Genomic DNA, 26,794 nt, shown 5'->3' with positions numbered 1-26,794 from the left:
AGGGTTGGAGTGTCTAGTCTAGCCAGCTGCAGAGACTTCCCTCTAGAGGGTCTTAAATTTTAGTTTGCATAAGAATGATTGTATCAGGCTGTTTACATAAATTTACGAGCCTTCTATTTACTGGGCAATTTCGACAGCTTTAGGCTCAGTTTTATTGCTGGTGGCTCTGATGAGCTAGATTTAACTGTTCCTCATGCAAATATAAATTCAAGAGGATAAAATGTGGACTTCCGAGGATAACCCTGTGGACTGGATTATTCATTCTGCAATGGTGCACCTGACTCTACGCCTAAGGAGCCCCATCCGTGCTGTTTGTTAGTGTGGGCAACGCCATGAGGTCTAATAGGACTTGTCAAGTGAATTCCCAGGGCACTCCCCCTAGCCTCTTGGCTTTCTCAATGACTCCTTTGTACACCTCTGCTATCTTGTTCTCCTCGGGGACTCAGGGAGAGCCACAGCAATGTATTCTCACCTGTTCAACAGGCTTGGTCTCAACAGTCTTTGAGAAATAAATACCAGTTAAAGGGGAAGAAAAGCACCTTTGGTTGGTGATTCCTGGGTGGTTAGATGACCCCTCTTAGTGTAATTCTAGACTATTTTGTGTAGAAGGGGGAAGGAGGTGCTCAAAATGCATTTTAATTTTCATTATCCATTCTCTTGCCCCTCAAGATTGTGTGTCCATTGTTTTTAATAGTGTTAACTGATCTTTACACAGTCTGTTTTCACATTAGAACCTGTTTTCTTAATTCTTATTCTGGGGCTTATAATTAGTCTGGATCCTGAATTAAAGTGATGTGGTATAGACATATAGCACATTGTAGGATTCGCAAGAGTAAAAGAGTGTATAGGCTATGAAGAGGAAGATTCCAGTACTGATCGTCTACTTGTACTTACATATATGAGACTTCATAATTATTTAACAGGTTCTTGTTGTAGAATATTCAGTTGTTCCTAAGTTTTGGGAATCATAACCAAAATAGCAGTTGTCATTGTTATAGTTAACTGAATAATTATTTCTTGAGGAAATATTCTAGAAAAGTAAAATAACTTAGAGAATAGGAAGTTATATGGCTTTTGGTACAGTTTTCAAAAAGTACCTCTGGAAAGCTGTACCAATTTATATTCTGAATAGATAGACATGGATATTAACTTTCTCCTTTAGGAGTCGTAAACCAAGATTGTCTAGGGAGTCAAGAATATGAACCTCCTAAGTTATGACCCAGCTTCTATTAGAACTACTTTTGCCCTTATTTGGTTTCAGCCACTTGCCTGTTTCAGGAATATGCCAGGCCTCAGGGCCTTTGCACTTGCTGTTTCCTTGGCCTTTGACATAATTTCTCCAGATGGCCTCCTGGCTCATATCCTCACCTCTCACAAGCCTCTTCTTGAATGCTGCCTTCTCTGGGGAGCTTTCCCAGATTTCCCTGTTTACCAGTGTACTTCTGCCCCTCTCAACAGACACATTCCCATGCTTCAGATGCTCCTTCCCTATTGCATTTTTCTCCCGATCCCTTGAGCCGATAAACAACTGGATTTGCTGTTGTATCCCCAGCTCTTGGCACAGAATAGGTAGGGCTCAGTAATTGTTTGTCAGATCAGTGACTGAACCACTCCTCTGTAGATCTGCTTTTGCCGGTTAGCACTGATTAGCCTCACAGCAGGCTTCCCTCATCATCGTTGGCCAAAGGAGCAGCCGTTTTGTTTGGGTTCATTTCTGGTACTTGTCAGCTCGGTGGAGTCAGTTATTTCTATAACTGCCGGTGTTGTAAGGTGGCCATTAGTAAGTCTGCTATCTCCGTCATCTTGGTGATGTCCAGCTGCCACTGAGATGGGGATCATAACTGACGAAGCTTACTCTGGTCTGATAAAGAGCCAAAGGCACATGTTTGATCAGAATCTTTATACACAGATCAATTTCTGAAAGGAAAGGACCAGAAACCCAATAGAAAAGGGATGAAAGATTTGGGCAGTTCACAGAAACGTTGGCATGAGGACTTTGCCTCTTTATGTTCAACCTCACTCAAGAGAATAAGAGAAATACACATTAAAAGTACATGTGATATATTTTTCAATCTGTTAGGTGTACAAATGTTCCCATTTGGTGGTAAGGCTGTGTGTAAATAGGCAGCCTCATCTGTTGCTGGCAGGAGCATAAACTGGTACGGAGCCTGTGGAGGGATGTCTGGAAATGGCTATCAAAATTCACAGTTGCATATGCTTAGGGCACCTGTTTGGCTCTGTCAGTTAAGCAGTGGACTCTTGGTTTTGGCTCAGGTCATGATCTCATGGGTTGTCAGATCGAGCCTAGAGCTGGCTTAAGATTCTCTTTCCCTCTGCCCCTACCCTCAAATAAATAAACCAGTCTTTATTTTTTTAAAAAGATTTTATTTATTTATTTGACAGAGAGAGAGACAGAGACAGAGACCACGAGAGAGGGAACACAAGCACAGGGAATGGGAGAGGGAGAAGCAGGCTTCCTGCAGAGCAGGGAGCCCAATGTGGAACTCAGTGCAGGGCTCAGTGCAGGGCTCGATCCCAGGACCCTGGGATCATGACCTGAGCTGAAGGCAAACGCTTAACGACTGAGCCACCCAGGCGCCCCAATAAAGCAGTCTTTAAAAACAAAATAAAACTGCATATGCTCTTTGACCCCCCAATTTCATATCTATGCATCTGTCATACCCGCTTATGAGCAAAGTGCTGAGTGCATAAGGCTCTTCACCACAGCCTCATAATAGCCAAAAGTAGGAAATCACCTCAGGGTCCAGGTGATAGAGAACTAGCTTATCCTGTAGGATACTTCCATAAAGAGAACTGCTCTGCCTCTGTAAAAGGAGCCAGGGTGCCTCATTTGTATTAATATATAAATACGCGAAATGAACAAAAAAGGTATGGAATGCTGCCTCTTTTTTATAAAGAGAGGGGGAACTGTAATATATTTTTGTATTTGCCTTATATACTTGGAGCCATTCTGGAGGGTCACACAAGAACTGGATAGCTGGAGAAACGGGTGACCGTGGACATGGGGTAGGTGTGTAACTTTACAAGGGGAGATTCTATGCTCTGTTTTCATAAACACCTTTAAGTTTTGCATCACATGAAAAGTCTCAACCTGTTCAAAAATATGAAGTTAAAAAAGTCATCCTAGAGACAGGGGCTAATCTGGGAGAGGCAGCGGTGGATTACCTTCCTTTGTGAAAGCAACATTGTTAACTCCAGCCAGAATTCAAGGTCCCTCCTGAATGCCGCATCAGCCTCATCAGTCAATTTGCTTCCCCCACTTCAAGGCATCTGGGTGCACTGGCCTTGAGGAGGGAACGTGTGTGTGCCTGTGTGTGAACCTCGGGGCATTTCTCCTTCCTCACCATATCCTGGTTGCTATAGTGCGGAGCTCTATTTGTGACACACAGAAAACACTTTAAAGAAACGCTGCTTCCTGACCATGACTTCCTGGGCAATCTGTTCTTCCGGAGACTGCTGAGCGCGAGAAGTTTCCGTGTATTTCTGGACAGAGTGAGCCCAGCTCATTCAGACCCTGGGCACCGTGTGGAGCCCAGCCCCGGGGTAAGGGACACACTGTCTCTCGCCGGAGCCACGTCTTGGGGCGACCGGGGCTCCAGGCCATCGGCACCTTCCCCTCCCCTGTCTTCTCTCCTCAGTGGCCGCTGGCAGTGCAGTTGGTGCCCTGTGAGTTCTGCACCCAGAGCCGTTTCTCATACCTAAAACCGCCAGTGAAAACAGGAAGTGATGAAGCAGAATTCACCCTGCATCGGCACCGAGCAACTTTTCTTTCTTTTTGTCATTCTTCATCAGGTGTAGACACGTGTGGCCATCTGCACTGTAGGATCCCAGTTCTCCCGGCTTTGGACCCTCGGGGTTTACCATGCCGCCGCCCGCGGACATCGTCAAGGTGGCCATAGAATGGCCGGGCGCCTACCCCAAACTCATGGAAATCGACCAGGTCAGTGATGCCCGCCGCAGTGTGGGGGTGATTCTTGGTCTTCTTTCTGTTTTGGCATTTTCACAGACTTTGGATTGCTCTTTCCCCCCCCCCTCTTTCTCTGTCTGGCTGTGGTGAAAAATCTGTGCAATAATAGTTGCAGTGTAGTTTGATTTCTGTACCACATACAGCGGCGATGGATGGGGTTTTTATACTCGCTCAACGTGCACTCGGATTGTGTCAATACAGGGTTTGTGTCTGAGGCTGTGAGAGAGGCGGCAGGGCCTGCGGCTGGGGCTCTGGGCAGTGGACACAGTGGAGGTCGTCCCAGCCCTGCCTGGCAGGGGTTCATGAATATGGGCAGATTGTTTTGTTATAGGCAATACAAAACTTAATTTTTTGACACACTTTCCCCTTTGATCTTTGCAGAAGCCAACAAGTGCATTATAGTAACAGCCTACTAATGAGGTGATTATTTCAGTGTAGGAGGACTCAGTCTCGCATCCCAGCCAATTATAATTTTGTCAGTATAAAGTGCACTGTGTCTAGTGTATTGTCTGGCATATAATGAATGTTCCAAATATTGACTGAATGAAGAAATATCCAGAAGATGTTTTAAATGGCCTTACCTTTAAAGGCTTCCTTTAGCTTGGATTTTGACAGTCTTTGATTGGATTTGATTACAGGTTATCTCAGGAAGGTTATTTTTTTGTCATTCCAGAGCAGATGATTTAAGGGGGAGAAAAATAAAAGGTTGAGACTTAATGTACACTTTGGGTTTCATAACGCAAATAATGTAGGATTCTAGATGGCTTTCGACATTTTCAAAATTAGGGTACCATGGCAACTCTACTTCTTATTTATGCTCTCAGCACTATTTTATGATTATGATCTATACTTTTTTGCCCCCAGTTGGATTTTATTATCTGGCTGAAGAATACGGCAAGAGTTGGATGGCATTGTGAGGGTCCAAAAGACTCATTAAAATAAATGATAAAGGTCACATCAGAATTAGTTGAGCTTGAGTGTGGATGTGAGAAAGGGTAAAATTTTAGGATTGTCATCAAAAAAGGTGTCATCCGTCCAGCTCATCATGGTCATTTTAACCGCTCTCTGAGGTAGTTTTTGTGAGGCTCTAGAAGTAACCCACACAGATAGAGAAGCCCACTCAGTAGTTTTATCCACATTTGTGTCAGCTAACAGATGTTTGTCCTTTTTCATGTGCTGCTCGAGAGAGGGTGTGAGCTGAATTTTTAAATCCGCCTGGGACTCCTTGGTGCAGACTCAGTGTAGTTAGAATTAGTTTGGCTACAACCGAGAGAGCCAAAGTTTCAAAGAGGAGTTGGCCTGTCCTACCCACATGGGCAGTTCTGGGCTGCCATGATGCCCCAGTGTCCTGGACCCAGACCCCTTCTGTCTTGTTGCTTTGCCTTCTCCATCTGTGTGGTTGAGGACCGTTGCTTGGGCTTTACTTGGGAGCTCCCTGGACATGCCAAGTCTCAAACCCCACCGCATACCTCCTGACCCAGAATTTGCATGTTAGCTAGATCCTTGGGAAATCCCGTGTGTCGGTAAGTTTGGGAAGTGCTGAGCTGGATACCTGGTGCTCGAGTCAGAGCCTCCTCAGAATCACCTGGAGCACTTGTGTAAATGTTCTTGTGGACCCTCTGCCAAGAGATGCTCAGTCAGCGGTTTAGTAAATTACTTCCTTTTCATTCTGCCCCGGCCCCTGGTATTTGGGAACCACTGCTGTAAGACAGCAGCTCCTGATAGACATTCTTCGGGGTTTGTGGAGTCCGTGTCCTGTTCTTGCCTTTGGCGATGGCCTTTGTTCTGTGTTCTTTGTTCTGTCTTGATACTTTTTAAAAAAACTATCTTTTATATTTTAGAACAATTTTAGAGTTGCAGAAAAATTGCAAAGGTTATATGGAGCATTTCCATATACCCTTCAGCCAGTTTTCCCTACTGCTAACATCTTAATATATTAGGATATATATTATCATTCATTCAGGATTCCTTTCCCCAAACTAAGAAATTAACAATGGCACGTGGCTGGTAACTAAACTTCCAACTTTATTGGGATGTCAGCAGTTTTTCCGCTAATGTCCTTTTTCTGTTCCAGGATCTAATCCAGGAATGCCAGCCGCATTGTAATATAGTCGTCACGGTTCCTCACTCTTTTCCAGCCCTTGAGAGCTTCTCAGTCTTTCCCTGTTATTTCATGGCCTGATAGTTTTGAGGAGTAACTTGATTTCAGTACAATTTCAAGTGGAGAAACGGCAAAGAGCCTCTGACCGCCTTTTATCCAGATTCTTTAAAATTATTAATGTTTTGCTTCATATGCTTTATGGTTTTCTCTCTTTTTAGCATATATCTTTTTTCTGAACCATCCAAGGGTTATTTGGAGACATCACCCTCCTTTACCCCTGAATACTCGGTGTGTCTTTCCTAAGAAGAAAATCATTCTTTTATATAACCATCTTCTCTTGATAAAAGCAAGGAAATTGAACCTTTGTTCAAAACTATCATCTAACTCTGAGTCCGTAGCCCATAATCAGGAATTGTCACTTGTCCCAGTAATGTCCTTTATAGGTGATTTCCCTATAGGAGTTTTCCCTCCGGGATCATGTATTATTATGTTTATTGCCATTTCCCTTTGGTTCCCATTGATTTGGAATGTTTCCTTAGTCTTTCTTTATCTTTTGTGATCTTGATAATTTTGTAGAGTACAGTACAGCTTTGTGGGATGTCCTTCAGTTTCAATTTCTCTGATGCTTTCCCCCGAGGTTTTGCATTTTGGGGTGAATTGCCAGAAAGATGACAAGTGTCCTTCTCAGGGATCTTGTATCAGAAGGTACATGATGATTCCTTTGTGTCATTCGTGGTGATGATTCTGGTTTTAGAAATGCAGATACTGAGATTCTTGGAAGTTCAGTGATTTGCCAGTCCATGAGACCAGGACACAAACCAAGGCTTCCCTTACTCTCATGACTGAACTTCTAAACAGTTGGCTAAACTGTGGGCCTCCTGGCATTGCCTCACACAAAGAGTTAGAATCCCAGCCCTTGATGGCCCTGCCTTGCTGGAGTTGGAGGAAGAGCCTAGCGGCAGTGTTGGTATCACGTGTTGTTTCTTTCTTTCTTTCTTCCTTCCTTCCTTTCTTTCTTTCTTTTTTTTTTTTTTTTAAAGATTTTATTTATTTGGGGCACCTGGGTGGCTCAGTGGGTTAAGCCTCTCCCTTCCCTGCTCCCCACACCCCTCCCCCACCGCCTGTCTTTCTGCCTACTTGTGATCTCTCTCTCTCTGTCAAATAAATAAATAAATAAACAAACAAATAAATAAATAAATATTTTATTTATTTATTTGACAGAGATCACAAGTAGGCAGAGAGAGAGAGGAAGGGAAGTAGGCTTCCCGCTGAGCAGAGAGCCCAATGCGGGACTCGATCCAGGACTCCGGGATCATGACCTGAGCAGAAGGCAGAGGCCCCAATCCACTGAGCCACCCAGGTGCCCCTCAGGTGGTTTCTTGAACACATCAGAACTTGGCACAAGAATTAGAAACATATTTGCACATGTAGTGAGGACTTAAGCAATGATTGTCACTTGGGTTTTCTTCTTCTTTTTTTTTTTTTTTTTTTAAGATTTTATTTATTTATTTGACATACAGAGATCACAAGTAGGCAGAGACACAGGCAGAGAGGAGGAAGCAGGCCCCCCGCCGAGCAGAGAGCCTGATTCGGGGCTCTATCCCAGGACCCTGAGATCATGACCCGAGCTGAAGGCAGAGGATCAACCCACTGAGCCACCCAGGTGCCCCACTTGGGTTTTCTTCTAATCTCCCATGTTCAGTGAGCGTCACATACCCTTCCTCTTCCCCCTGGCATGTTTCCTTTGTTCAGAGAGCTCTTTGTTCCTTTTTACCCTGGGTGGCTACTGCTTCATTAAAAGGTTATTTCTGGGAGTTGGGTTAGGGATCGCTGTCTCGTGTTCTAGAGCCTCGAGTGTCCTTCTATTTGTCACCTGAGTTGTCATTGAATGTTGACTTAAACCAGTGGTCTGACTCGACCTGGAGTGTGCCCAAAAATCACCCAGGGATCTTGTGAAAACGGCCTAGTCCCAGCCTAGGTGCAGAGATGTTGGTGCCATTGGCCAGGGGCGGGGGGCTCTTTATCTGCTTCGTGATGAGCACTGAGTGAGTTTGATGGGGTGGGTGGTGGTGGGGGTGGGGGGCTCCCACATGTCCTGGTCCAGGGGCTCATGAAAAAGTCAGGAGTCTGAAAATGGCTCCTTCTCTGAATGCTGTTTCTCTGGTGCCCAGAGAACAGTCCATCCTTAATAAGTAGATATTTAATTAATGGATAACTAGGAGAGGGCGCTTCCTGGTGAGTGTGGATCATATCTGCTCTGCCTTGCCCTAACCATGCCCGTTTGGTTCAAGGGCAAGTCGGCTCGCAGTAGACTGGTTTGTCTTCTTTGTAAATTGTGAGGAGACATTTCTGTGTTTTCCACTCAGCAGGAAAAGGCCCTGAGGGCTTTCTCCAAGTGGTGCTTGTGCTATCATAGGAGGCTGTCAAAGCACGCGTTGGCCTTCTTACTGGCGGCTTCTGTTTTTTCGCTGCCTGTTGCTGGGCTTTCTCCCTCAGGACCCACTTGAGGCTGCCGTGGCTGGGCGTGGGGACGCACTGAGCCTGAAGGGCGCCCGCCCACTCGTCTGGTTATCTCCCCAGCTCTCAGTCAAGAGCATGGAGCCCCTCACCGCTCCAACGAGAGGCGTCCTGCCGAGAGCCAGGGTGGCCTAACCGATGTCCTCCAGGCTCCAGGACCCCGAAACGGGGGTGGCCCCATTTCTGTGAGAGCCTCACTCACCCTCTCGTAGCCTCAGTCTCTTCGTTTTGTAAAGCTGACGTCATCATTTTCCACTTTCATGATTGCTGTGAAGAGTAAAGGAAACGTGCGACCAGAATGTAGGGCATTGCCTGGCTCAGGGTCATCACTCCGTGAAGGCAGCCCGCGTCGCTGCTAGTGTAAGCACGTTCTCATTTGGCTAGAAAATGAGACGTGGGACGCCTGGGTAGCTCAGTAGGTTGAGGGTCTGACTCTGGCTCAGGTCGTGGTCTTGGGGTCCTGAGATGGAGCCCCGTGTCTGGCTCAGCCCTGCTCAGCGGGGAGTCTGTTTCTCTCTCTCCCTCTGCAGCACCCCATGCTCATGTTCTCTCTCGTGCTCTCTCTCGAATCAATAAATAAAGTCTTTAAGAAAGGAAAAGAGACATGCTGGTTTTCCTTTTTACCTGCCTTCATCACGAACAGTTCCCTTTCTCCTTCTTTCTTTGCCTAATGTTGTTAGTGTTTAGGAAGGAGACACAACTAAAGAACAAGCGGGAGGCGTCACCTGGCAGTAAGGGAGAATGCTAACAGGACAAGCAGCCAGTTTGTGCTGTGGAGTCTTCTGTGGCTCCCTAGCACTTCTCTGTGATAGCTGCTTCCCAAGACTACTCACCAGCACTCTGGGCAGCAGCTGTTCTGCTCCTGCACATGCTCCTCAGGCCTCCTGTTTCTCCTGTCCTTGCATGGCTTTCTTCCCAAGCTGCACACCGAGGCCGCAAAGCCTCTACTCCTGTCTGTGCCTCGCAGCTCCTCTGCAGATGCCTTTGCCTCCACGGAGCCCACGACGCCTTTGTCTCCTGCCGTCCTCTTTCCCCTCACTGCCAGCAGAACAGGGAAAGGGTGTGGTCCTGCTTTCTTCCCAGGGCTTTCAGTCTGCCCCAACCCCATCTCTTCGGCTGTTCCCCAATAAGCATTTCTGTTCTTATTTTGGAAGACCCTTCTCTCGACCTAGTAATTCTCTTGCTAGTATGTGATTTATTTCTTGTCTTTCCATTCCGAGTTGATTTAAATGTTGCCAGTATATGCCACCCCCTGTGTGGCATCAGGGTCTACTTAATCTTAGGATGAGTAACAACTTGCCTCTCCCCGGCGCTGCCCTCTGATGGCCGCAGTGCCTTCTGCTTCATTAAATCAAGTGGTCTTTGCTCTGCCTTGGTTGGCTTTGCTCTCCTGGTTACACTTGGCAAAGCTGTTCCTTCTCATCTTCTTGAAACACGCCCTTCCCTTCATTAAGCTGAGATTCTCCCCCCTTGTCTGATTAGGTGTTGGGAGTTTCCTTCATGATTCTATGTCTCTCCTTTTGTCCAAATCTGTCTCAGCCTCAATGCGTAGCCCTATGACACTGATACTGATCCTCTTGGTCTAGATTCCGTGTGCTCTCTGGGCTTTAAGTATAACTTCCAGCTAAGTAATACCAGCTCTGTCACTAGCCTGCCCGGCTTGCAGGCCATCATTCCTTCTCTGTTTGATGGATACATTATTCTCTATATAAACCCTCACATGCCAACGGAACACAAGTAGGTGGTTGGTGAAACTGCCCAGACATAAACCTGCAGAAAGGTGGTCTCATAGGTGTGACTGACTTTTGGAAGTTATTTCATGGAGAAGACGGATGGATCAGATGTGTTGCTTATAGCCCCAGGTGTGTTTCCTCTGTCCTGTCCGTACAAGGAGATGGAGCTTTCTTCTACTGAGGAAAAGCTAGCACACACCATTCTGTCGGGCAAGGGGTCTGGATCATCTCTATTATCTGTGCACCAGACAGACCCCAGGTTCAGGCCCCAAAATGATGACGGGGAGAGATGCATGATCTTCAACCTCAGCTGGATCCTTCTCGAAGATCCTTCTCAGATGCTTCAGGGGTGAGGGCTGTATGCAGTGTGCTTCCACCCCCTCCACATTCACTCCTGCAACAGCAGCTTGTATCGACCTGTGTTGGTTTTGGATGTTTTGGGGAAAGATTCTGTTTGAAGAGAGTATCACAATTGGAAAAAAAAAAAAAATCACGGAGGTGATTCTTGAGTGGTCCAGAGACTTAGTCAGATTGTTGAACATGACTCCATCTGTGTTCCATGATTTCTCTTCATATCATCCAGGGTTCAAGATATGTGCAGGTGCTGTGTGAGATTTTCAAGTACCCTCTTGCTTTAGAGAAGCTGCCCCTTCAGAAGTGTGTTCCTGTGCGCTTATGTACTGGTTCATCACCTGTGGTTTCTTTCTAACAGTCTTTCTAATCCCACCCCGCTGGGATTCCTCCTGCCCTTGTGTTCAGCTCTTCCTTCCTTTAAGTCCTGGCTTTGCGAAGCACTGCCCAGAGCCTCCTTCCTGCTCAGACCTTCTTTTGTGTGATATCATGCAGTTCTTTCTCCATCCTTCTAATTGCTTACACCATTTCCTTTGCCTGTAGCTGTTATTCAGTTAATGTATTCTGCACAGAATGTTCCTTACATTTTTTTTTAAATGTACACATGTCTTTTGAAGTAGATTATATGCTTCTGGTCAGCCTGTGTCTTAGGTACATTTGTAAGCTATGATCCCTCACATAGATTTCTGTTTCTGCGTGTGTCTGCTTTAGGTTTGAACTATGAGCAGTAAGGATGAGAGTAAAACATGGCTAGTCTCCATCCTCTAAACAGAAGAATTATAGTAGCACCCCCCCTACCCGTATATGGTTGGGGATTTTATTTCCCTACAAGAAAATCTAGATGATGTGCTTTTAGGCAAGCATGTACAGAATGACCACCTGCATTTCCCTCCTCAACTGTCCTATTTCTGTAGTTTATTTAAGATGTAATCTAATATGGATAAATTTGATTTGCCCAAGAGTTTCCTAAAACTCGTTAACTGCAGAAAGCACATTTACACTGTTGCGCTTGATGTTGGAGTTCTGCGCATTCTGCCTGTAACAGTGACAGTAGCAGTAGTGACAATCACACGAGCCATGAGATCAGCACACATTCTGTGTGCCCTGCATGGACTCTTCCATGCCCTTACTACAGCCCACTAAGGCAGGCTGTAGACTCCCCGTTTGTAATTTTTCACAGGTTCATCAATCTGTCTCAGGTCACACAGCTGGGAAGCTCCTGATTTGAATCCAAGACCACATGATGCTAAAACCCAAGGCAATTTTGACTAAACTGTAAATCTGTCTGGTAACTCTTCTTCTTCTTCTTTTTTTTTAAAAATTTCATTTCAGCTTTATCAAGGTATATTGACATATACAATTATAAGATATTTAGAGTGTATATCACAGTGATCTGATGTACAAATATACTGTGGGAGTCTTCTCCCCCAGCGAGTTAATTAACACGTCCATCACTTCACATATTTGTCCTATGTGTGTGTGTGTGAGAGAGAGAGAAAGAGAATGTTCTAGTTCTACTCTTAGCAGATTTCAGTTATACAACACAGTGTCATCAGCGGTACTCACCACGTTACACATTAGGCCTTCCTCATCTTACAGAGGATCGTTTCTACTTTTTTACCAGCCTCTCCCTATTTCCTCCACACACACCCCTCACCCAGCCCCTGACCACCACTTTTCTATTCTCTGTTTCTGTAAGTGTGATTTTTAAAAAATTCCGCCTATAAGTGACACTGTGTGTAGCATTTGTCTTCGTCTGACTTCTTTCACTTGCCTGGCCATTTTTCATTTTTCAGATTCTCTGTCTCTTCTGCCCCCTCCCCAGCTGGCCCCACCAACAGCAGCCTGATTCGAGCAGACACATACACCATTGCCAATTTGCTTGTTCTGTCCGCTAAGGGTAGGATCTCCAGGGACACATTCTGTTGTGAAAGCAAAGATGGTATTTTTTTTTTTTTTTTTAAATTAGGGAAAATGTGGCAAGTGGCCTGGGTCACTACAGGAGCCCACCTCCTTCTGCGAGATGTCTTTTTGAGGCCAGGCCCTGCTTACAAGCATGAACTGGGGATAGACTCACATGGACTCAAAGTCTGGGCTGTCGCTTAAGAGCTGTGTGACTGGGGACAGGCCTCCTGCTTTGTAAGGAAGAATTGGCAATATTTGTACATCCTTCCTGGCATTGTGGGGATTCAGTGAGATAATCACTCAGCACTCTCCCTAATAATGGTAACCATTAGGAGTCAATTATGAATTTTTCCGAGTGGTGCATAGAAGATTGCAAGCTTTATGCGTTTCACGCAAGATTGGAAACAATAATACAAATGTCCCCTTGAGTGCATTAAAGCCAGTTCTGTAGCCTGAAAACCAATAATTCCCATGACATTTAAATATGGACAGCCTGGTGCACTAAAATGACAGCTGAGCTCTAAATAAGAAGTTTTGAATTCGGAACTTTGAGATCGCATAGCACACAGAATGCACAAGAGGAGCGTACTTAATACCACTGAACCGTACGTTTAAAAATGGTTAAAAATGGAAATTCTATGTTATGTGTAGTTTACCACAATAAACAATTTTACCATTCCGTAGAATCAGGAAAATGAGACTGAATTTCTGGAATGGGAGGTTCCAACCTTGCATGGCAAAAATTAAAAGTCCTGTGATTTTCCTAGACGGAAATCCTAGAGGATTTCTAGCCTCAGCACCACTGACATTTTGGATCAGATGATTCTCAGTTGTGAGGGCCATCCCGTGCATTGTAGGCTTCAAGCAGTATCCTGGCCTTTACACAGCAGGTGCCAGTAGCATTTCCTACCCCACTTGGAGCAGCCAAAAATGTCTCTAGACATTGCCAAATGTCCCCAGGGCAACAGACAAATTTCTCTCTTGCGAATGGACTGAATCAGTGGTTTCCAAGCTTGGTTCTGCACTGGAATTGTGTGTGAAATATACTGGACATATGGAGAGGATTGTTTGTAGGTACAGTTGGAGGCCCAGGGGTTCCTGTTCTTATCTAGCTCCCCGGTGATGCTGGTGCTCTGGGACCCAGATTTGGAAGTCACTGTTGTGATATCTTCTGGATTTCTTTCTTTCTTCTTCTCTTTCTTTCTTAAAGATTTTATTTATTTATTTATTTATTTGTCAGAGAGAGAGAGCGCGCGCATGTACAAGTAGGCAGAGCGGCAGGCAGAGGCAGAGAGGCAGGCTTTCTGCTGAGCAAGGAGCCCGATGCAGGACTTGATCCCAAGACTCCGGGATTATGACCTGAGCCAAAGACAGTAGCCTAACTGACAACCACCCAAGCGTCCCTGGCCTTCTGGATTTCTGATGCTCTGTGCTGGTGACACCTCTGCCTCCTACAGTAGTTGCCTTCAGCAGGTGCCTCACACCTTGAACCATAGAATGGTCCTACTAATTCTTTGCCTCTCCTCGCTCTCAGAGTCCAAATAGCACCTGCAAGAGCTCCTTCCATTCCATATGACAAAGATGCACCAAAGCCCAGGTGATGCTGTGCTAGTGCTTTCTGTGATGTCATCCTAAGGTAGGATGACATTCTGATGGGAATGGTCATCCCTCATCTGATTTTTGAACCTGTTGGCTTTGGCATTATAGCAGTTATTTCTTAAACTTCCTTAAAATGGAGTGACCAGGCTACTTCCCTTTCTGGTTTTAACTCTTTCTCTCTGCGTGACAGAGTCTATCTAACCTCATAAAATAGAGTTTGCCATGCTTTGGAAGAGGAAAGACAGCAAACGTATTTCTCCTGTCAACCAAGAGCTCAGTTTAATTGAGCAAGAATGAACTCTAGCATTCCGCTTTTCTTTCTGAGAATGAATTGCAGATTTTAGTTTGGTTTCTAGGTGGATTTCCACAGGGAAATCTTTCTGCAATGGGGTGGCTGTGGTGAGAGGAAACATACCTTTCCTTGTTCCCACTATGCATTCTAAATATATTATTACATTTTATTAATTGACTTTATAAAGATTTATTTTTGTCCTTTCATCAAAGCCATCCATAGTCAAAACACAACCAAATGGCTTTGAGATAAGTTGTATCCATTTTCAAAATGGTTGTGGGAGTGTCTGGATGGCTCCAGCGCTTAAGCGTCGGACTCTTTCTTTCTTTCTTTCTTTTTAAAGATTTTATTTATGTATTTGACAGAGAGATCACAAGTAGGCAGAGAGGCAGGCAGGGGGGGTGGGGGAAGCAGGCTCCCCACTGAGCAGAGAGCCCAATGTGGGGCTCAATCCTAGGACCCTGGGATCATGACCTGAGCCGAAGGCAGAGGCTTAACCCACTGAGCCACCCAGGCGCCCCTTGACTCTTTTTTTTTTTTTTTTAAAGAGATTTTATGTATTTATTTGAGAGAAAGGCAGAGATAGAGAGAGAAAGTACACTAGGAGTGGGAGATAGAGGGGAAGTAGACTCCCTGCTGAGCAGGGACCCCCCCCCCCAAAGTGGGGCTTGATCCCAGGACCCCAGGATCACCAACTGAACTGTAGGCAGTTGCTCAACTGACTGAGCCACCAAGGCATCCCAAGTGTCTGGCTCTTGACTGGAGTCAGCTAATGATCTCAGGGTCACCAGATTGAGGCCTGCCTAGGACCCACCATAGGCTGAGCTGGGCATGGAGCCCAGTTGAGGTTCTCTCTCTCTTTCCATTTGCTCCACTCCCCTCTAAAACAAACAAACAAACAAAAACCCCCTAAAACCAGAGTTTTTGTGGATGGGTCATTACTCTGGGACAAGTTTGTGGTGATCTGTTTGGGTTCATAGGAAGATGCTGATCATTTCCAGCTCACTTCCTTCTTGACCTCCTGACCCATATAAACAACTGACTCTCAGCCCATGTGCCTTGCCCATCTGTATGTCCCTTGCTCCACAAACTCAGTATATTCTGAACTGTCCTTATTGTTCCTTCTCCTCCAAAACCTGTGTAGTTTTGCTTCAGAAACTTCATGTTTTCCTCTTCCTAGTGATAGATGTGAATATACATTCAGTTTGCTAAAGCTGAAACTATGTGTCCTCCTGGGCCCTACTCTATCCCTTAGCTTTGCTGTCCAATCAGTTACCTCTGAGAACTTGCTGTCTCTAGTCCCTCTTCCTTGAGTCTGTGGCTGTGGCTCTGGCCAGCCCTGTTCTCTCTGGGCCATGTGGAGGAAGAGAGAGACCAACAAGGGAGGATTTACTCATTAGTGTGGCAGCTATGCCCCAAAGGCAGAACTCTAAAAGAGAGAAGAGAGAGAAGGCAATGTCTACACAAGCGGGAGATTATGAGTACAAAGTAGGCAGATGTACATTGAGGACTATATGGATGTGGGAAAGAACTAACTAGAAATCTTAGAAATGGAAAATACACATATGGTAAGTGAAATAAAAAAAAAAAAACTATCAAAGATCAATAAAGACAATAAATGCATTGACAAAGTAGCCCTAGAGTAGATTTGGCTGAAGAGAGAATTGATAACTTGGAAGATGAAAATGAGCACTTCGGCCAGGACATAACCCAAAAGATGAAAGAATGAAAAATATGAACGCCAAGTTGTGTTAAAAGCAGGGGATCCACACAGAAGCTAAATGGCCTTAATACTTTGTCCAGGAGCCACAGGGGAAGGAAAGGTTTATCAGCAGGGGGTCGACACAGTATGATTTATACTTTTAGAAGATTTCTCTGCTGAAATCTACCTAGAAGGCAGCCTACAATCTGCAATTCATTTTCAGAAGGAAAAGCAGAATGCTAGAGTTCATTTTTGTCCAGTTACACTGAAATCTCAGCCGAGGGGAGAAATATGTTTGCTATCTTTCTCTTTATGTTTTGTGAGAGAGAAAATGAACTAAGAGACATTAATTAGGCAGTCCTTGCAATAGTCCAGGGAAGAAGTGATAGGCCATAGCTTACGGTAGTGATGGGAGACAGAAGTGAGACACGTCTCATCAAGATGTATAAGAAGATTAAATTAACAGGAAACTGATGATTGATTCTATGTGATGGGGAGTTAAGGGAGAGGGGATTTGCTGATGATTTCAAGATTTCTTACGGGAATAGCTGGGCAAAGGGTAGTGACAGCTATCATGATAGAAAACACTAGCGGAGGGATATTTAAATGGACGTACAGTCCAGAACTTGACAAATAGATTCAGGAGAATAAGGCAGCTATCTGTATGGTTGTAAGTCTTTTCATGTTTTCTTTGGGTTTCAGTACAGGCCAATTTGTACACTGATCTGTTCTGTTGGCCACCAGGGCAGTCACCTATCATTAGAGAATGCACGTTTGATTATGTCACTTTCCTGCTTAAAAACTCATGCTAGGTCCAAACTGTTTAGGCATCTTTTGCCTCTGGCTTGCTTCTTGGTTCCCTCTCTCCCATTCGTGCATATGATGACATTGTCAGCTCTTTCATAGGCCACACAAACATCCATTAAGCCATGCCTTTGCATTTACTATACCTTCAACCAGAAGTGCCCTGAGCATCTACTTTTAATTGCTTCTCTGTACCCTTGGGCAGAATAAAGAAGAAAGTTTAGAGAGTTACCCATGAGATTGACTGGGTAGGGCTGACAAATAATAGGAAGGGCAGAGAAGCTGTAATGTTGACTGAAAACTTGCTTTCTGGCTAACTAAAAAATGAGTAAAAGTTGGAAATTGAGAAAGAGAGTTGTGGGGGAAAGGTTTGAGTTTGAGGTTATGGAAGGATACACACTCAAGTGAAAATGGCCTGAGGCAGAAGGGGACTACAGTGAAGTGAACACTGGGGATGTGGATTTGAGTCTGTGATAAGAAGGGGACCTGACCACAGAGAATTCTACTGGATATCAAAAGTCTTAGTGTTGAGCGTTGGTGGTATAGTGGTGAGCATAGCTGCCTTCCAAAAGTCTTAGTGTTGGGGCTCAGTGGGTTGTGTGTCCGACTCTTGGTTTCAGCTCAGGTTGTGATCTCCTGGGTTATGAGATTGAGCCCTTCATCGGGCTCTGTACTCAGTGGAGAATCTGCTTGAGATTCTATCCCTCTGCCCCTTTCCCCAGTCAGGCACGCATGCATTCATGCTCTCTCTCTCTCAAACAAATAAATACACCTTAAAAAAATAGGCTCAGTATTGGGGTGCCTGGGTGGCTCAGTCAGTTAAGCGTGTGCCTTTGACTCGGTCATGATCTTAGGGTCCTTGGGATCAAGCCCTGCATTGGGCTCCCTGCTCAGCAGGGAATCTTCTCCCTCTCCCTCTGTCCCTCCACCCTGCTCTTTCAAATAAATAAATTAATAAATAACTAAGAGAAAAGTTCAGTGTTAACTTAGGATTTCATCATGGCATACGTGAGTAATGCATGATAAAGGGTTATCTACTGTTCTCATGGTAGTGCTAACACGTTGTGCCTTAACTCATATCTATTGTGAATTCACTATGTGCCAAGCTGTCCATAATTCCAGCACTGTTCCCTCTGGGCACTTGGGCTTGTTCACAGTTGCTGGGACTCCAGATGTGAGCCAGAGTTAAAGAGCAAGGCTTCTGGAATTATATAAGTCTGGTTAAAGTTCTGATTTGCTTCATATGCTTTGAAGTTTTGAGCAGCTACTTAATATCTCAAGATCCTTATACAGTTTTCTCTTTTATAAAATGGACTCAGTAATACCATCTTGTAGGGAAATATGGGAGTCACTCAGTAAGTCGCTACTACTATTTTTAAAAAAAATTTTAAGTTTTAAAAATTTAAAAAAAAATTTATTAACATATAATGTATTATTAGGTCCAGGGCTACAGGTCTGTGAATCACCAATCACTTCACAGCACTCACCATAGCCCATACCCTCCCCAGTGTCCATCACCCAACCACCCTCTCCCCTCTCCCTCCCCCCTCCCCCCAGCAACCAGTTGCTACTACTATCATCAGGGTCAGTAAGGCTGGCCAAGTGATAATAGGTAAGAGAAGTCTGGGTTGGTGATATGGCAAAGGTAGGGGAGTTTTAGAAAAAGCGTGTGAGGTTGTAACCCTGGTTTGCATATTACAGACAGTTGAGGAAGAGCCTGTTTTATTATTCTTCAAGGCTGTGGTTCAGCCTTCGATTGTCATTGTCCTGTTCCTGGGACATATATTTGACAACTGGAAGCCCATGTCCTTCTACTGCTTGCTGGCAGATGTCTTAGCACATCCATTTCCATTCAAGAAAGAAGGATGAATTGGTCTTCGTGCATCCACTCACCAAGAAGGAAGCCCAGCACACGGCAAGCAGAGTCAAGAAGGGAAAGTGGGAAAAACTACAAAAACTAAACTCACTTCTTAAAACTCCCTTTACCACCAGTTCCTGCCAGTGTGCTTTTGACTGCTGTCCTATGTCCAGTCTTGGTTGCTTTGCCGTTGGTAAGCCTTCCTAATCCCGTGTTTAAATTGAACCTGAACCTTACTTTGCCTTCAGAGCTTTATCTGGCTTTCTGGTGTCTGCGTACCTGGTCTGATAATACCCTATCCACAGGGGTTGGCAGGCATTTCCGTTTATCATACTGAGCCTGTCTGCCTTTTAAGTTTTATTTATTTATTAAAGATTTTATTTGTTTATTTGAAAGGAAAAAAGAGCATGCAAATGAGCACAAGCAGCAGGGGAGAAGCAGGCTCCTTTCGGAGCCTGATGTGGGCTTAGATCCCAGGACCCCGGGGATCATGGCCTGAGCAAAAGGCAGACACTGAATTGACTGAGCCACCCAGGTGGCCCTGCCTTTTAGATTTTAAACCATGAATATAAATACTAATCACGTTTCACATATGAACTTGACAGAGTAAGTACCCTGTCTCCCATGAGTGAGGGTAGGCAGACCATCAGACCTGACTTGGTTTGCAGAGTGAATCCCTCCTTTTCACATAGAGGAGGACACTCGGTTGCAAGTGTGTGGTAGAGTAAAGTGGTGTGCCAGTCAGCGGAGAGTCGTCTGGGCATAATTCTTGGAGAGGACTGATATTAAATAAGGTTGAGGGGTGTATAGGAATGGAGAAATTGATTGTTGTTGCTGTTTGAGATATTGAAATTTGGGGAAAAATGTGTTTCTTGTATCTCTAGCAACATAGATATTAGGACGATATAAACTAGTCAAGGACTAGGAAGGAGAATCACAGTAGATAATGGATATGAGTGGTGCTTCATTTTTACATTGTTCATTTTTATGTTTATGTCACTTTCGAAAATTGCAGTTTCCCTTACAATTGAAGAAAAATACAGTGTCTGCTGGGAAGTGTATTAGAGTACCTAAAAGAGAAAGGTTTCATCACTTGTCTTTAACCCACTAACACACAAGAGTGCTAATTATTTATGTCTTTGCTCATCGACACAGTCCAGTGATTTTTATGACACAAAGATTATATTTTATATGGCCAAAATATAATATTTAATTAGTTTCATGAAGCTTGGTACAAGTCATTATAAGGAAACCATTTTTGAAACGAATCCTCATTTGTCAAGAAAAAGGTGGCATAGCCTGTCATCTTTCAGTCTTTAAAATTAACATGATACACAGGGTTTTACTACATTGGAGCTGTGGTTGTGAGCCCCTCTGTCACTTCTGACAATACCTGCAATCTTGTGTCAGTGACTCACATTGGAACTGTTGTCAAAATACTTACTTTCCAAGAAACAGCTAAATTTGCCCCAGAAAAGTATGTGTGTGTGTGTGTGTGTGTGTGTTACTCTTCTTCAGATTATTTAGGCTGCTATCAGGTAAATAGAGAAGCACACACACCTCTCAGAGAGCATCAGATTCCTCCACACTAAAGGTGTACGGCTCCTAAGCATGGAGAGTAGTTATAGGGCTTGCGAGGGGGAAGATAGAGCTGTTCTAAGATGACTGGTGTCACTGACACAATGTCAGGAAGCACCTCTGGAACGAGGCTGGTTATCGTATATTAAAGTTTCTTTAAATCCTATTGTAGGCTAAGTCGTAGTTAACATGCGTTTCCCTTCTCAGAGATGTCCTGACGTTTGAGAGCTGGGTTTCTTTTCTTTCTGGGCCAACATTACTCATCACTGCCGTGCAGAATATGTTCAATGAATTTCCGTTTATAAAGCAAAGTAGAATCCCAAGTGCTGTGCTGTATCGCCTCAAAGTGTCAGAATAAAGCATCTGTCACATTCTTTAAAGTATTGGAGAAAGGCGTTTTAAGAGTCTAGGACCAAAAAACTTTAAAGTCTTTGGGGAAAACAGTTTTGCAATTAAAGGACTGCAAGGCGACGGCCATATGGAAGGGCTGATGCCTGGCGGGGGTCGGGGATTGCTTCTGCTTCCCTCTTGCGATGTTCCATCTTTAGCTCCTGCCTGAGCATCAGCGGCAGTCGGAAAGGGACCAGAAAAAAGGGAAAGGAGCTAAACGTCTGAAAAAAAAAGATGAGTTCTTAATCTAACGGTATGCGTTAATTGCATGCCACTGGGGCGTCTGGCACCCACTCACCCGGGAGGTGACCGAGATGTCTTGGAGGCCGTCTCAGCCTCCAGAGCAAGCAGAATCGAGTGGGCCGACGAAATGAAAATGAGCCGAAGAGGGAAGAACAGGAGGAGAGGAGAGCCAAAGGCAACAACGGGGCTGGAGTCTCTCAAGGGAAGAAGAGGAATTGGGTATCTGTCCATGCCCTTATGTAAACAGCTTTAAAAAAAAAAAAAAAAAAAAACCCCAAAAAAGTACCTGCAAAGTGTCCGAAGGGGATAAGAGAATTCAAAGAGCCTGTTCATCGTACACCGTGCAGAGCTGTCCTCTGTCCCGGGTGCTGTCATGGAGCTTCCACCGGGGCTGTCTCAAGTCAGGCTCACGGCACCGCAGGGTGCGAGGGACAGTTTTTATTTTGAGGAAAGAAGACGGAAACACAGAGGGAAGTCATAAGCCTCAGGTTACAAAACCCGGAGCTGCAGAAGTCGGGGGGCTCAAGCCCAGGAAGGCACTTTCTAAAGTTATTTGAGAACACCCGAGTTGAGGCAAGATCTCCGAAAGCAGGGAAAGGATAAAAATTCAGCATTCTAAATGCTTTTCTGGGGTCTGTTAACTTAATGTCATCCCAGAAGGATTCCCGCCCCCCCCCCCATCCCGACCTTGGGTCATCAAAAACATGTGAAATGCGTGCGGCTTCAGTGAAGCCAGGCTTTGTTTGCAGGGTTGTCCATTTTAGGACAAGGTGTTCCTGAGAAGCAAATGTCAGAGGCGAGAGCCGCGGCCCGCAGTCTAGAGGTGCTCATAGGCATGGGGTCACGTGGGCTGGGTGCGGCCAGCCTCCCCGGGCCACCATCAAGGCAGCAGCGTGGGCACCATGGATTGAGAGCCCCGAAGGGAGCACTGGGGCCATGTAAGCCTCCAGGCCAGGGGCCTTGGCCAAAGGACAGCGACAGGTGGTAAATAGGAGCTGTCCCCGTCAGGGGACATGGAAATGGCAGAGCCACAGGGTCTCCAGGGAATGAGATTCGAGGCAGGCTGGACTCTGCCCCCTCCGAAATAAACAAGCAGGGATTCCTTAATGAGCCATCGAGGAGCCATGTGGCTTGGGTGGGAGAATCTTTTTTTTTTTTTTTTTTTGAGATAAAAGGGAGCCAAGAGGAGGATCTGGTTTAGGAAGGAAGAAGATGAAGTGTTAAGCCTGAAGGGATGACGGGATCCACGTGGATCCATCCGCGGGGTTGTCGGAAATGCTGCACCAGACCTTAGAAGCGGGGTCAGAGTGAGAGGCATGGATTCAGGAATTTATTTACTGGCATTTCATTAAAGGCAAGGGAGAGATAATAAAAAGGAACGCAAAAGACCAACACCCACTTTAAGGACCAGAGAAAAGAGAGTGTTGCCAGAGACGAAGATTAAAAATGAATTGCTAGGGAATTTGGCTATCCTCAAAAACCTAGCTGATTTTATGAAAAGTAGATTAAAAAAATCTTTTTGTATAGGAAATTTGCTTTCTGGACTTACAGTTTTGGGCAAATGACGTTCAATAAAGGAATTCTTTTGGAAAATAAGAGTTAAAATTAAAACGGAGGAATAAATCTTTTCTTTTTCTTTTTTTAGAGAGAGAGAGAGAGAGATCACAAGTAGGCAGAGAGGCAGGCAGAGAGAGAGGAGGAAGCAGGCTCCCCGTGGAGTAGAGAACCTGATGTGGGTCTCGATCCCAGGACCTTGGGACCATGACCTGAGCTGAAGGCAGAGGCTTTAACCCACTGAGCCACCCAGGCGCCCCAGGAGGAATAAATCCTAAGAAACAAAAAAAGCTACCCCTTGACTATAACTGTTGGCACATTGTACTTTGCCAATCAGATTCATATGGAAATGCATACTTTGACAAATAAAAATGTTTCTGCCAACATTAAGATTTTCCCAGAATAATACAAAGTGGAGAGATTACTTTTGTTGGCTGCAAGATGACCTCACCATTGCTTAGGGGAAGGAGGAAAAGAGAGTGGTGGTCTGAGGCCTTCGGTGATCCCGGCCATGCTGAATTCTGATAATTGTCTGAACCTCCAGGTTATCTTTAAATACATTCCTGCCCTTCCCATCTCAGCTCACTGCTGAGTCCAAGAAGATAGTTTTGACCTTCAAAACAAAAGCTTAATACATTTAGTTCCTTTTTTTTTTTTTTTTTAAGTTAAGTGGGCTCCATACCTAACATGGGATTCAAACTCACGACCTTAAGACCCTCAGACCCTGGTTTTACCGATGGATCCAGCCAGGTGCCCCAGTTTTGATTTTCCTAAGTTATGAAAACGTCCTCAGGTAGTTAAAATAATTTTGTCTCAGTATTCTAAATCCAGGCATATCCAGAGTGTAGAATGTGATTTCTAGTTCCTTTAGGCTCTTTGAAATCACAGAGAAAAGAACCAATTTTCAGCCTTTTAGATCACATTTTCTTTTCTCCGGAGCCTTTTCTCTCCATGAGGTGAAAGACAAATTGTTTCTCGGGTCTACTGAAAGCTATCAAGATGTCACCCTACTCTCTAGTCTTAGGCATCTGGGCATATAGGCAGAAGCCTCTTTTGTCGCCTGAGCAGACGTTAACTAAAACATGGACAGAGCCAGTGTTTGGCCTGGAGTTTAAGTCAGGCAAAGAGCTCGTGTCAGACTGAAGGCTGTATACAGGAAGTGAGAAAAGCTGTGACACCAGGCTAGCATGTATCGGGGTGTCTCGTTAAGTCCTGTTTATGGTCGTGCTGCTCACCTTCGTGACTTTGCTAAAGGGATGGTGACAGTCATTTGGTATCTGTTTTATCACCTGTTGAGTTTCACTCGTCATCAGCCAGCTTGCTCAGTGCTCTTTCCAGCCACGAATCACGTAACTCCTTCTAGAGTTATCTGTTCGGGGAGTAGTGACAGCCTTCCCGTGTCAAGCACTTACAGCTCACAGCTGCTTAGAGCCACCCAGGGTAGTTTACACGGTAGAAAGGGGGCTGTGTGCTAGTTAATCCAGGCTATTCTTTAGAATAATTTGCTTTATAAGCAACACTTTTTTTGGTTGTTGTGGTTTTTGTTTTAACAAAAAGGGTATCTGTAGATTTTCCATTGACTAGAAATATACTGAGTCTCCTTTTAGATTCTCTTAGTGCCTGTATACGTGGTAACTAGTACTGAAGGCTGGAGATTAACATAGATGAATTAAGATGTCTTGTTCTCAAGGGACAAGAAGATAAGACAGATATAAAGTTTTTAGGAGTGATTTAATGTGCTAAGTACATAGAGGGAGTGATCTCTGTGGGGTTGGGATGTCTGCTTGGAGGAGGTGGCTTTGACATGGAGATAAATGATCCTAAGGATTCACTGTTCACTGTTAGAGCTGAAACAGAAAGAGGAGCATTTCAACAAATGGGGTAAGGTGAAAGAAAGTATGGAAGTGGGATAATTTTGGTGAATCTGAATCTGGAAGCATGGGCAACATGGACAACATTGGTAGAAAGTTTGACTTCTTGAGCCCAGATCGTGGGAGGCCTCAGATGACAAGTTAATTAAGGGATTTATACCATATAGGTGATGGTCACTGGGGATCTGTAGAGGAAATTGGACCAAGAAGAGTGACCTGAGCAAAGTTTGTAGGAAAAGTCCAATTTTGTCTGATGATGGTCCTTGTAGGGGTTGGAGAGAAAAACAAAAAACAAGAAACAAACAACAAAAAAACTGGGGATTTAGAGACTTATTTGCAAGGCTCTGGTGATAGCGTCCAGAGAAGTCTTAACAAAGGTGGGAGTAAGGTCTGGAAAGAATAAAGGGGAGAGAAGTTGTGGAAGAATTAATGATGAGACTCAGTGTAAAGGTGTGTGTCACAAAACAGGGTAAAGAAAAGGGGCAGGCAAAGATGAATTCTCTAGACACGTAAGTGAAAAAACTGCCCAAAGCAGGCAAGTCAAGTGTCGGAAGTCATGAAAGATGGGAATGAGCTTGGTGCACTGGCGAAACATTGGACTCAAAATCTGTGGTGAGTGGTTAGTAAAGAAGGGCTGGTACTCCAGAATGGCGCTGGGCCTTGGGAGGCAGAGCTGGAGCTGATGGGACTGGGGGAAGGTTGGTCTGATAGCAGGAGCTGGGATGAGGAGTGTGGGTGTTTTAGAAGAGTAGTTAGGAGGTGAGAAGTCATGATGTGAAAATGCTACAAAGCCTTGGAACCAGGCCCTCCTGTCCAGTGAAGGAATGGGGGTTGTAAGGAGGCTCTCTGCTCGTGAGCAGGGGTGCTGCCCTGAGGGCAAGACGTCAGTGGGGGTGGGGGACCTTTGAGGCCAGGCTGGTGTTGGGGCAGACTGACAGGTGAGAGCGATGGTTTTTGTTTGTGAGCAGTAAGATGGCTGCAGGAGAGCTCAGTGCTTTATCCAGCAAGCCGGCGGAAATCTGCCAGAGAGTGTTTGGGGCCAGAACTATACATACGCTCCGGCCTTGAAGTGAATGAGGAACTGACTGAATAGGTAAAAGCGGAAGAGACAAACCCAGAAATCTGGAGTTACCCAGAGGCAAAAGAGAAACAATGAAGGCTCTCTTGGATTTTATTGAAGTTTTACTGGTTAAAACCATACAAAACTAAAGAAGATCCCATAGGCACCCTGGAAAGAAGGTTTTAAAAGAAGGTAATAGTCATAGTGTGCGGTAAGGTGGCCGCACTGAGGGAGCTGAGGACTGAAAGGCCCTTGGGAACTAGCTTTGGGTGGTGAGGACTCAGGCTTCCTTGGAACCGCGAGAAAAATGGAGGAGGCGGGTATGGGAAGTGGGGCGTGCAGACTGCCCCCACCCTCACATAACGTGCATTTTAAGTGGTGAACGTGCGTGATGGGTACGTTATGTTCAATTAACTGTGATTCCTTCTTTCATTGGTGGTTTAGAGCTTTTCTGGAATCTTTGTTAAATCTCTGAGATGCCCTGTGGTCTGTACTCTTTTCATACAGCCAAGTGAAGACTATTCTAAATATAATAGTAGCCCGTAGACTGCTGTCTTCTCAGATTTGGTTCCAAATATGTGAATCAGACCTGAACGAAAAATCTAAGAAATTCCTCTCTTGACACCTGAGCCGGGAAGCCTAATTCTGGGAGCTGTTGTTTAGGCGCCTTCTCCTGCTTCAGCAACAGCGCTCTCTTGGTCTGATCTGTTACCTCAATGTAACTTAAGGCTGACATCCCGCCCTGTGATACGAGATTTCAGTTGTGAGGCAAAAAGTAAGAGGAGTGGGCTGGGACTGGCCGGTCATCGCGAAACACAATTAGCCTGGAGAAGGCTCTGGCAGTTGGAGGCACTAAGTCCTAGTCTTCTGGACAGAATTTTGTTCCTAAATTTTCTCTGTCATTTGGTTGTGAGAACTTGCCCCTCAGCGCACTGCTAAAGCCATCAACAGTGGACAAGTTCTCAAGAAGCCCTTGGCTTATACAACGTGTAAGTTCATTTGTAGACCCCAATCTGTTTCTCATCTTATTTTAAAGGAGACCAGCTCAGGATCTCAGGATCCCCCAGCACCTTTCCCCCTCAGTGATTCTAGGTGCCCCTTCTCCCCACCGGGTTTTTAGTTTAGTCAAACATTCTTTTCATCCCATGAGGGTGGACTCAGTGAATAGTGTTCATAATTCACCAACAGGACAGATAGAGTAGCATTGTGTCCAAGGGCAAGGATGTAAGGAGAAGATGGAACTTATCC

General features: G+C 44.9%; 1 protein-coding gene across 11 annotated transcripts in view; it reads left to right on the top strand.

Moving 5' to 3' along the window:
• ELMO1 (engulfment and cell motility 1) overlaps nt 1-26,794 on the top strand; it is a 520,745-nt gene that overhangs the window by 93,545 nt on the left and 400,406 nt on the right. For 9 of the 11 annotated variants that reach the window (XM_004741958.3, XM_004741959.3, XM_045089495.1 and 6 more), the window contains one exon: nt 3,814-3,961. In XM_004741958.3, the coding sequence (XP_004742015.1) occupies nt 3,884-3,961 (78 nt within the window). In that variant the 5' untranslated portion in view covers nt 3,814-3,883. The other 2 variants (XM_004741961.3, XM_004741960.3) reach the window with 2 other exon arrangements.

This window comes from Mustela putorius, unplaced genomic scaffold (genome assembly GCF_011764305.1).
Source record: "Mustela putorius furo isolate JIRA1106 unplaced genomic scaffold, ASM1176430v1.1 tig00003845_pilon_pilon_pilon, whole genome shotgun sequence".
NCBI classification, from domain to species: Eukaryota; Metazoa; Chordata; class Mammalia; order Carnivora; family Mustelidae; genus Mustela; species Mustela putorius.
This window is presented reverse-complemented; position numbering and strand designations above follow the sequence as displayed.